General features: G+C 48.4%; 1 protein-coding gene across 1 annotated transcript; it reads left to right on the top strand.

Moving 5' to 3' along the window:
• Window positions 1-8,926: 8,926 nt before the first annotated feature.
• LRRC10B (leucine rich repeat containing 10B) lies at window positions 8,927-10,096 on the top strand. Its single transcript, XM_054972918.1, has one exon. It carries the CDS (start codon window positions 8,927-8,929, stop codon window positions 9,812-9,814), a length of 888 nt encoding a protein of 295 aa, XP_054828893.1. The 3' UTR covers window positions 9,815-10,096.
• Window positions 10,097-11,232: the final 1,136 nt, after the last annotated feature.

Here is an 11,232-nt window from a genome sequence, read left to right as displayed (position 1 = left end):
CCTTTTACGATCTGGGTTGAGAAAGGCAGCGCGTTGAACTATCTGGAAGCCAGCATCTTTCCCAGCTGCTTCCAGAATAGTAAATTCGTTATAATTGTCCTCTTCCTCCCTTTGTTTGGGACGCTGCTCCTCAAGCAAGGATGCGACAGTTATAACGAATTTACTATTCTGGAAGCAGCTGGGAAAGATGCTGGCTTCCAGATAGTTCAACGCGCTGCCTTTCTCAACCCAGATCGTAAAAGGGATCCTTACTCACAGTTTTAGCCAGTGAATGCAGCATGGTTCAAACATAAGCAAGATACATCTTTATTGGTCCAGATTTTTTGTAGACAAGCGGTAAATTCGTTATAACTGTCGCATCCTTGCTTGAGGAGCAGCGTCCCAAACAAAGGGAGGAAGAGGACAATCAAGTTTTTAACACCTTCACAGGAAGCCTACAATAAACTTCTATATTGAAGGGGGACTACAATTCCCATGAGTACCAATTGTTAAAGGGACAGTACATAGTTCTGACTACACAGATACTGAGGCTTTCTAAGCTGTGGTTACAGTACAAAGGGGATTCCCTCTTCTCAAGCACCACGGATGAGGCACTGAAGAAGAAGGAGGAGGATAGGCAGACGGCTTGGTCGTTGGGAGTGACCTCGGCAGACAGGTCTGCTTTTAAGCCACGGTACCCTACGAGATACAACCCGTACCAGTACCATGGAAGATACCAGCAACGTCCTTACTTCCAGCACTATCCTGCTACTCAGCGCCATTACACTCCTGCGCAGCAACCCAAGAGGCGTAGGCCTTTCAAGCCCCGTCCATCTCAGCCTCCTGCTCAGCAAAAAGATCTGCAAGGAGCAGGGAGACAATTCTGATGGGATGAACCAGTCACAGCCCTGACTTTCTTGGACAGGCTGAAGCCTTTCCTATTTGAATGGGAGTCAATAACATCTGACTCATGGGTCTTAACAATTGTGAACAAAGGATATGGGCTGGAATTCACTGGACTGCTTAGGTGTATCTCACCGTTAAGGGCTGTGAATAATACCATGGCTGAGCTAGAGGATGAGATCATATCTCTCTTGGCCAAGGGTGCTGTGGAGGAGGTAGCATACGAGGAGTCTGAGAAAGGCTTCTTTTCTCGTTTCTTTCTAGATTAAGGGGTCTCAATGCCTTTCTAAAAGTGACAAAGTTTAAGATGGTCACACTGTCTGCTGTAATTTCCTTGCTAAAGAAGTGGGATTGGTTTGCTGTCCTTGATTTGAAGGACGCCTATTTCCATGTTGGAATACTAGAGGAGCACAGAAAGTTTCTGGGCTTCGTTTACAAGCGAAGGGTGTTCCGTTATACAGTGCTTCCCTTTGGCCTATCCACGGCGCCACGGGTATTTACCAAGTGTGTGGCTCCTGTGGTGTCTTTCCTTCGGGAGAAAGGCTGTGCCATTTTTCCTTACCTCGATGATTGGCTCATCGTGGCAGATTCTGAGGCTGGGCTTGTGCACGCTGTAGAGTTAGTACTGAGCACATGCAAACATTTGGGTCTGCTGGTAAATTTGGATAAGTCAAAGCTGGTACCCAGCCATAAGGTCTCTTACATTGGTGCAGTATTAAACTCAGTTGAGGGTAAAGCACTACTTCCACAGGAAAGAGCTAGGTCTCTTAAGGGATTGGTTTCCATGTTCAAGAGAAATCTTTTCCAATCTGTGTGCATGATACAATGCTTACTGGGTCACATGGCAGCTGCTACCTCAGTAGTACCCTTTGCGAGACTGCGTATGCATCCGCTTCAAAATTGGTTTGTGCGGAGGTACGATGCTATGCGCCACCCTCCGTCTCTCAAGTTATCCATACCTAGGGTCATTCTATCCTCCCTTGACTGGTGGCTGTCAGATGACAACTTGTTAAGGGGACCCTGTTTGGCTATCTGCATCCTGAGGTTACAGTGACCACTGATGCGTCCCTGCAGGGATGGGGTGCCTATTGTGGTGCTGTGTGTGTACAGGATGTATGGTCGGAAAGGAAAAGAAACCTGCATATTAACGTTCTTGAACTAAGAGCTATTCGTTTTGCACTTGTGTCCCTTGCAGCACTTCTACAAAACCGTCAGGTGTTGGTGCAGACGGACAACATGACTGCCATGTATTACCTAAAACGGCAAGGGGGCACAGCATCTATGATTCTCTGCAGGGAGGCCACGCTCATTTGGCAATGGGCGATCCAGAATGGTGTGATGCTTCGGGGTATACACGTAGCGGGATCAGACAATGTTTGGGCAGATGCCCTGAGCAGGGTGCACATGTTGGACTACGAGTGGGAACTAAGTGTAAAGTACATTGGGCCGATCTTCCAGATGTGGGGCCAACCGAGCATAGATGTGTTTGCAACGTCAGCAAACACCAAGGCCCGGATATTTTGTTCAAGGGCGGGGAGTGACCCCCTCTCTATTGGGGATGCCTTCCAATTTACGTGGACTCACAGGTTGCACTATATGTTTCCACCATTCCCGCTAATACCAAGGGTGTTGTGCAAAATAGAGAACGACAATGCAGATTGCATTCTGGTAGCACCCTTCTGGCCGAGACAAGTGTGGTTCCCCAAACTGTTGCAGATGTCCAATCGGACGTATGTGAGTCTACCTCCCCAGCAGGATCTTCTGCTGAACGGGAGCTTGTTCCACCACAAGCCCAAGAAGTTGCACCTGTCTGTCTGGCGGATTCTACCCTGCCTGTAACTTATTCTGAGCAAGTGGAGAAAGTCATGCTAAATGCAAGGAAACTCTCCACTAGACAGGCTTACAAATCTAAGTGGCTTAGGTTTGAGGCTTGGGCAGTTTCAAGGAATGTGGTACCTATTAGTAGCCCCTTAGGGTTCGTCTTTGACTACTTATGTCATTTGAAAGACCAGGGGCTTAGGGTTACCTCCCTAAAGGTACACCTTGCGGCTATTTCCGCATTTCACGAGCAGGTTGACGGTTGTATGGTGTTCTCACACCATAAATCTCATCAGTTTTTAAAGGGGATGTTTAATCTTTACCCGCCTGTGTCACCACCAGTGCCTCAGTGGTCTCTCTCCCTAGTGCTATCTAGGTTGATGCTGCCTCCCTTCGAACCGTTAGCTACATGCCCTTTGGACGTACTGTCTTACAAGGTAGCGTTTCTTGTGGCTGTAACATCTGCTAGAAGGGTTAGCAAGTTAGCAGCACTCAGGGCTGACCCCCCATTTCTTCTTTTCCATAAAAATAGGGTGGTCCTGCGACCATGCCATAAGTTTCTACCCAAGGTGGTGTCCACCTTCCACCTGTCGCAGGAGATCACGTTACCTGTGTTCTTTCCGAATGCATCTTCTAAAGGGGAAAAGGCCCTTCACACTTTAGATTTGAGGAGGGCCTTAGCCTTTTATTTGGACAGGACAAAGGACTTCCGTAGCAGCCCCCATCTTTTCGTCTGCTTTGGAAGTAAGGACAGGGGTCACAAGGCATCGTCCCAGACAGTGTCCCGATGGATAGTGTCGGCCATTACTAAGGCTTATGCTCTGGCCGGGGTGGATTGTCCACTGGGGGGTCAGTGCTCACTCCACACGCTCTCAGGCAGCTTCGTCAGCGCTGATCGGGGTTGTGCCGCTGGTTAACATCTGCAAAGCGGCGACGTGGTCATCTGCTGACACATTTGTAAAACATTATGCTATGGATGTTAATGCAGAGTAAGATGTTGCTGTGGCCAAGGCTGTCCTCCACTCCTTGTTTTCATAACAATACACTTGAATGCTTTGTTCCAATGATGGAGACTGAAACTCTGTATATGTATATACGTATATAGTTTATTGAACAAATTTAATGTTTTTGAACAAGTTATTTATCTTGTGCTAATGTTTTTGGTACATAATAAAATTGAGTTGGATTTCACCCCACCTTCCTTATTGTGTGAAGCTTGGTACTCTCCCATGTGTGGAGGCACAGAAGAACGAAGATGAAAACAGGGTTAACATACCTGTAACTTATGTTCATCGAGTTCTTCTGTGCTGACACACATCCCTCCCTCCTGCCCCGCTGTGAACTCCTATTACCAAAAAAAAAAGAAAAAAGAAAAAAGAGAGGATTCTTCAATTGGTAATTATTGTAAAGGAGAATTAAATTTCTATATGGGATAGCGGCAGCAAGGCTGAACTGAGGGAAGGGGCCGTTGGTCGCTGTTAGGACATGTGACTGTTTGGGAGGGAAACGATCACTGAGGCGCGCGCCCAACGGCCCCTTCGGAGCTGAGGAAAGCGATGAAAAATCTTCTGGCGGCTGGCCTGCGCCTGCACAGTCCCATGTGTGTCAGCACAGAAGAACTCGATGAACCTAAGTTACAGGTATGTTAACCCTGTTTTCTGTTCCACATGCTCTCAGGGTATCACCAGTTTCCTGTTCTACTGCCTAGTTTTGTCTACAATGGATACACTCAGCTCCCAAAAAGTCAAGTGAATGAACACTTTACTTGCTACTACACCAGCCAACTCTGACTGAATCTCTGCTGAGAGTGAGAGCTTACTCATTAAGGGTCAGATCTGGTATAATGTCTCCTTCCCAGTTTTATTCATAGTATTTTCTTCTCAACAACTAGTATTTGCCTTGTGACAGCAGTGACAAATTTTTTAAGCCTCAGCATGAATGAAAATGCACAACATAGAGACAATACGATCCCTTGTACCCTCCTACTAGGTGTGATAAAACACCATACAGCAAGGGTTCCATGTGGTCCTTTGTGCTGTGATACACAAATTCACCCACCTACGTAGTCAGCAGGACGCTGTTGCTTTCATGCATTGTGCACTAAACATTTGCACAGTTGGAGGAATATAGTGTGAAATGGTAGGAGGTGCATGTGGAACTGGCGTTCCCGGTGTCTTTTCATTTTCATGATGCAACCCATTTGAAAAGCAGATTTCCTGTGTAGCCTTGAATAGTACAGGCCCACTCACATGCACGCACACACATTACCCTCCTCAACATCGCATGATCCAATATATGGATGCTTTTCAGCACCTTGGTATCTCTTCCTCTGCAGGTGCAATGCACACCATTGCAGCTCTCATTCTCAGTTTTCTGTCCACAGTTACACAGCCTTCCTTTTTCCATTTCTCACATTTCTCTCTGTGGATGAGTTTTCATTCCTAGTGAATGTTTCATGAGCTGGTGGCACAGACTGCTCTGACACACAAAACCCCCAACAAAGTTCTCTGTACGCATGCAGCAGCTTCATGTCTAGTGTAATGCTATCTGGCATCCAATCAGCTTTCCATTAACTTTGGAATGTGATAACATGCTTGATCTCTTGCACAAACTGAAAGGACAGTGGCTCGAGAGGAATCTACCCTTTTACCCAGAAAATCCTCTGTCATTGTCCTAGAACTTCTCTTGATCTTAGCTGGTACATTAAATGCTTGTGTGGGCTGACATTGAAAGAATCCACAACCCAGGATGCTTCAGACTGGGCAAAAGCAGTGACTGGTGGGCAGCAGGGGTGGGTGGCTTGCCTGTGTGTGTATGCAGTAAAAGTGTGTATGTGAGCTTGACTGACACTTGTAGCCAAGTATTGGAAGTACTGTAAACGGCCATATTCTTTCCTCCAGCCAGGATACTGTTTGGCTGCATCTGCAGCCTCAAGGTATGATCTGAATATCCTAAGCAAGTGCTTTTATTGTCACAAGGGGTTTGGGTGCCATGGAAATGCTCCCTTATTAAAAATCCCTTGCTTCAAATCTTTCTTTTGTTCACTCCCCCCTGGATTTTTCCACATTTCTGAGATTTTGAAATAATTAATATGATGCCATCTGTCTCCTTTCCGAGGAAAGCAATATAGCATCAGCTCCTTTAAAGCCTCCCTTTGTAAGCCATTTCCTACCACTGGACTGTTTCTCAGCTTTTGAGATCTTCTTGTGTGCCCCTGATAATCTATTTGAAGCAGGCTCTCAGCAAAGTGGCTCGTCTCCTCCCATAATCCTGGCATTTCCATCTTTGCATATACCCTACAGAATCACAGTCATGCCATGCTGTTCTCTTACATATCTAATTTATTGCGAGTCTTTCTCTCTTCTTTTTCTCTTTCTCCTTCTTCTGTTTATATTTCCCCAGATGGATTAGCTGCATTTTCTGATGAGAAGCGGTCTGTGCTGTTCTTTAAGAATGGGGTGGGGGGTCCCAAAATATGTTTCTTTCTACACACTTGTGGGTGGACGTGGAGGTGTGCTTTTTGCAAGTTTGTATATATTGGGTGCCAATGGTGATTCCTTAGTAATGGGCCTTGTTTCAGGGTTATCTATCCTCGAAGAAATGCTAGTTTGAATCGAGCACATGGATGTGGATCACATCTGAAACATCAGTGGGTAACTGCCATGGAAGACAGAAAAACCAACATATCGTTCTGGAAAAAAATCCTCACCACCTTTTCAACCATCTGGAGAGAGACTAATTCAGAGTGAATTGTCACTCGTGACGCTAGATATATATAAGACTGAGGGGGAGTCGGTACCAAAATAACTAGCCTCCCAGTGTGGATACACTGAGGGAGTTACTCAGGATCAGGGAAGTGCAGAGCTGATATCTGCTCACTGTATGTTTGTGGAGGATTCCAGGAATCTGATTTACTTGCTGGGAAAGCCAAGAGAGAGAGAATTATTCATCTCTAAGAAGCTAGACCAGTGGCTAAAGGAACATTTGCTGGCTTTGGATACTTCACATACCAAAAATGTTAATTTAGATATCACTTTATGATTCATGTATATTAGGTGCAGGAGTTCTTTTATTTATTTTTCTTATAACTAAAAGGACATGCCCGGTCCTTTCATTTTATTCATGTCATGTGCTATTCAGGACTTTCAACCTTCTTTTTTGCATTGTTACCTCTGATACTGAGTAACCTTCTGCCCTTGGTTTTTCAGAGGTGTTCTCCCTTTTTGGTCATGTGAATGTCATGTGCAGAAATCTGAATGGAATGACTTTTCACAACCACTTGAGCTACTTTTGCTGCAGCAGACTGTAAGATGCCAGTTTATGTGGAATTCTTAAGATGGTGTTGGCTTCAATGTAACCACCTCTGCACATGGCACTGTATTTGGAAGTGAACCTCATAAGCAGTTTTGTGAGAATGGGGCCTTAGTTCCTCTGGTGTAAAACATGAAGAATAATCTCCTGTTGCTATTACTGTAAGGATTAAGTATTCAAAGGAAAGCACTCAGGTCTGGAACAGCAATTTTCTCCAGGCTTCTAGCTTTTGTCTTTGTAAGATTTATTACTAACAATCTTGGATGTTTGGAATTGGCCAATGAATGCTTCAGGATGGGAACCTTACATTTCGATACTTTGTGTGTTTATTTAGCAGCAAATTTCAATAATAGAAAATTTGTACCCAGGTCATTAGGTACAAAATTGGGTGATACTCAAAAGCTACTCTTTTCCTGTAGGTCTTGTAGTGCAAGTTGTAAGCAGCACCAGGACTTGATCTTACCTTGCCCCTCCCCCAAGTTGGAATGGTGCAGTTTTCACTGCAGTCCCTTTATCTACTTCTGTGTTTTGACCCGCATGTACAAGCACCGGTAAGGGCAGGATCAAGATACAACTTGCCCTGGGCAAGTTTAAGATGGGGAAATCGCGTGACCGAGTGTCGTCTCCAGTCCTCGCCCCCCCCCCCCCGCCAACAGCCCAACTCCCCGCACACAGAGAAGTAGCATGCCTCTGGTTTTCAGCCGCACCTCCTTTGACATGCTGTTTTTCAATGTGCAGGAGTCTGTCCGCGGTGGGAGCATTCCGGCGATCTTGCTCCTCTCCCGCTCTTCCTTGCTTCTATTAGGACGCTTTCCATCCTTCACAGCTTACCTCCTCCTCTACATTAGTTGCGCAGGGATAAAGGACTTGCCTGAAGAGACAGAGGGGCTCCATCCTGGCACTGGACTTGAGTAACTTTTCCCCTTACCTCTGTTTCTCTGCTTGGGCGGGGGGCTGCACCTATTGAACTGCTTCCTTTTAACGCAGCTGTTAAAGGCATAGGAGCCACGTGTGCGGCTAAAAGAGGCTGTTCTGCCGTTTGCACGGAAGAAGAGGCCCGAAATTGGAAGAGGGGCGAGACTAGGCGAGATGCCAGCTGTTCCCGGCTGCAGCTTCGTCTTTTGAACCGACGACTGGTCGCGCGGGCTCCGCGACAGGGGCCGGACCAGGATTTGTGGGCGTGGTTAGGGGGAGGCAGAAGGCGACCTCCCGGCCGCTCTTTTGCGGGTGAAACGAGGGTGGGCGTGGCCGGGGGCGTGGGAAGCACACGGGGAGAGGGAGAGGTCAGAAGGAAGGCGCGGTAGCCCCGCCCTGATCCGTTCAGCCCTGCCATAGGCGGGTGGTCCCGCGTGGGGGTTGCCATGGAGACGAGTCGCTAGGCGCCGGGTGCGTGAGTGGGAGCCGAGCTCAGAGCTAGCGGGAGCCCCGGAGCGAGAAGCCGGGAGGCTGAGCGTGACGCCGGGACGGAGGCAGAAGCCCCGGAGACCGCCCTGGGGCCACCAGAGGCGGGTCCCTGCTGAGGAAGGGGCGGCCGCAGCCTGTAGGTCTCAGCCCTGGAGAAGAAGGTGGGCTGGGACTGGGAAGCAGGCGGCAGCTCCAGCTCTGGAGAGCGGGGGCTTCGTCTCTTCCCTGGCGCCGAGGAGCTCCAGAGCCCCGGGGACAAAGGGACCTGTCCAGTTGGCACGAGGTTGCTCCCGCGCGGGGGCTGCTCTGAGGGCACGGGGTCCCAGCCTGGGAGGCACTTTGAGGTAAGAAGAGGAGGCACCGGCTCCAGCCCTGGCAGGGGGAATCCTCGCCCTGGTCCCAACGCCTAGTGGCCAGTCTGGTGGGCAGGGGCCTAGGTGGTTGCCATGTCTCCTCAGAGCCCCCCAGGCAGAGGCAGTGGCCTTCGTCCTGCCAGTCACCTCCCTTGGCTATGAGGATGGGCAGTGGCGGGTCCTCAGGCCGGGAGGAGCGGCTGCCATCTGTTTGCGAAGAGCAGCTGAGCGGTGGGGACCAGATGCTGGAGCTGACCGGACGTCACTTGAAGCACCTACCAGGGCCAGTGTGTGCCCTGAGCAGCCTCCAGAAGCTCTACATCAGTGGCACAGGGATAAAGGAGCTGCCTGAAGAGATCGAGGGGCTCCAGGAGCTGCGCATCCTGGCCCTTGACTTCAACAAACTGGAGGAGGTGCCCGAGGCACTGTGCCGACTGCCTCACCTCACCCGCCTTTACCTGGGCAGCAATCGCCTCTTTGGCCTCCCTGCAGAGTTCTCTCAGCTCCAGACTCTTCGCTGCTTGTGGATTGAGAGCAACTACCTGTACCATTTCCCCCGGGCTCTACTCCAGATGCCTTGGCTGCAGTCTCTGCAGATGGGTGACAACCGGCTCAAAACGCTGCCCAACAGCCTACCACGCATGAGGGGACTGCGAGGGCTCTGGCTCTATGGGAACCGATTTGAAGAGTTCCCGAAGCCTTTGCTCCGCATGACCCAGCTTCATATCCTTGACCTTGACCGCAACAAACTTACTGAATTCCCAGATTTGACTCACCTGCAAAGGCTTCGAGTCTTTTCCTATGACCACAACCCAGTGGAAGCACCACCCAGTGTGGCTGACACAGTTATGGTGGTGGGGGAGGGGGCCCAGGAATTTCTGGAGGCTAGGGAGGAACGTCTCCAGAAACTTCGGGAGCAGGAAGAAGAAGAACAGGAGGAAAATGAGTCTGAAGCTCTGCAGGCCAATATGAAAAATGACTCTTCTGTGTTGGATGATGGTGAGGGCAGCTACTCTGCCCTGGAATGCTCTCCAGAAGAGACATGAAGTGGATATGATAATGACATAGTTGCTGCTCAAAAAATCACGGGGATATTGGTTGGCTGTTGAATCTATTTCTGTCTCATTGGCAGTTGGGAACTGGGCATGTACTGTAGTTGGTCTAAGGAACCATTGTCTGAGAGGCAGGATCATGGGCAACAGTCCATGATGGCAGTTGCCAACCTTTTGTAAAGGACACAGGACAGTTACTCATCTGAAGTTTGCTGTCTCTTTTCTGGAACCAGACTGTTGGGCAGTCCCAACAAGGAGGCTTGCTATAGATCAGTAACAAACCATGGGTAATCTTTATGTCTTTTACTCCTGTCTTATCTCAGGGGATGGAGAGGGAGGGGGGCTAAATTGTTCTCGTAATGAATTATTCCATTGGGCCCACATATTGTCCTTTGTCCCTAACTCAGTGCATGGATAATGGTCGCATCATGGTGAAAGCTGAGTATCAGATAGACCTTAATGTGATGCGGTCACAGTTTGGTATCTGTAGGTGATCTCCATCCTAGTTGTCTGGCATGCTGCAAGGAGACTCAAAAACAAGACAGGATAAAGCCATCTTGTTTGTTTATTTTGTTCCTTGAACTCTGAGCCTTGGAGGGCTGCAGGGATGTGAATGTGAATGTAAAACCCTCCTTTTCATCCCAGAAATTTTTATCCTACCACTGGAATGGACTTGGAGAGAAACCTCCCCTCAACTATTCCTTCCAGCTGTCAGGTTTGAAAAGAAGCTCCTGTGAAACCCTTGTTTGTGTAGAGCTATCTGTCCTGGAAAGAGCTTTGCCTCCGCTCTTTGTATGGTGGGAAAGGAGCTTTGTACATTACCCTGCGGCTTTCCTAGACTTTCTATTCCCTTAAAAGGACACATAAGCAAAAGCTGGTATGACCTGGGCCACTGCAGGCATGTGTGGATCTTGGGTAGAAGGGTGGCAGCCACAGGACTTTCTCCTGTCTCCACGGGTGGCAGGTTCATTCTTGTGGGGGCTCTTAGGCTAGATTTGTAATAAATCTAAGCAATAAAAGCACATCAAGGGAAAATGAGAGAGCAGGAGGGGGAGTAGGGAGGGGGACACTAATTCTCAGGGAGATTGCTCCAAGAGCAGGAGACCAAAGCTGTTGGGCAGACTAGGGGTTATTTTTAAAGAGTGCTGTAAACTAAATTATAATACCCGGATAAAAGAAACGCATTTCTCGGGCTTGGGTGTTATTTATTTTTTGATCCTCCCTTTATTTTGCTTGTCTCTGATTAGAGCTCCGTTGTCTTCCATGCCTTTAGGTTTCTCACTCACCCCTCCTTCCCCTTCCACTGCTTTCCTTCCTCTCTTTTCCAGTGCACACCTCTTTGTCAGCAGTATTCAGTCTCTTGCTGGACTGACTCCACTGTGTTCAGCCTCAGTCTCAACAGCGATATTGGC

This window comes from Eublepharis macularius, chromosome 2, assembly GCF_028583425.1.
Source record: "Eublepharis macularius isolate TG4126 chromosome 2, MPM_Emac_v1.0, whole genome shotgun sequence".
NCBI lineage: Eukaryota > Metazoa > Chordata > Lepidosauria > Squamata > Eublepharidae > Eublepharis > Eublepharis macularius.
This window is presented reverse-complemented; position numbering and strand designations above follow the sequence as displayed.

What these genes read in the sequence shown, in the direction of transcription:
- LRRC10B (XM_054972918.1), top strand. Translation starts at nt 8,927, where the DNA reads ATGAGGATGGGCAGTGGCGGGTCCTCAGGCCGGGAGGAGCGGCTGCCA.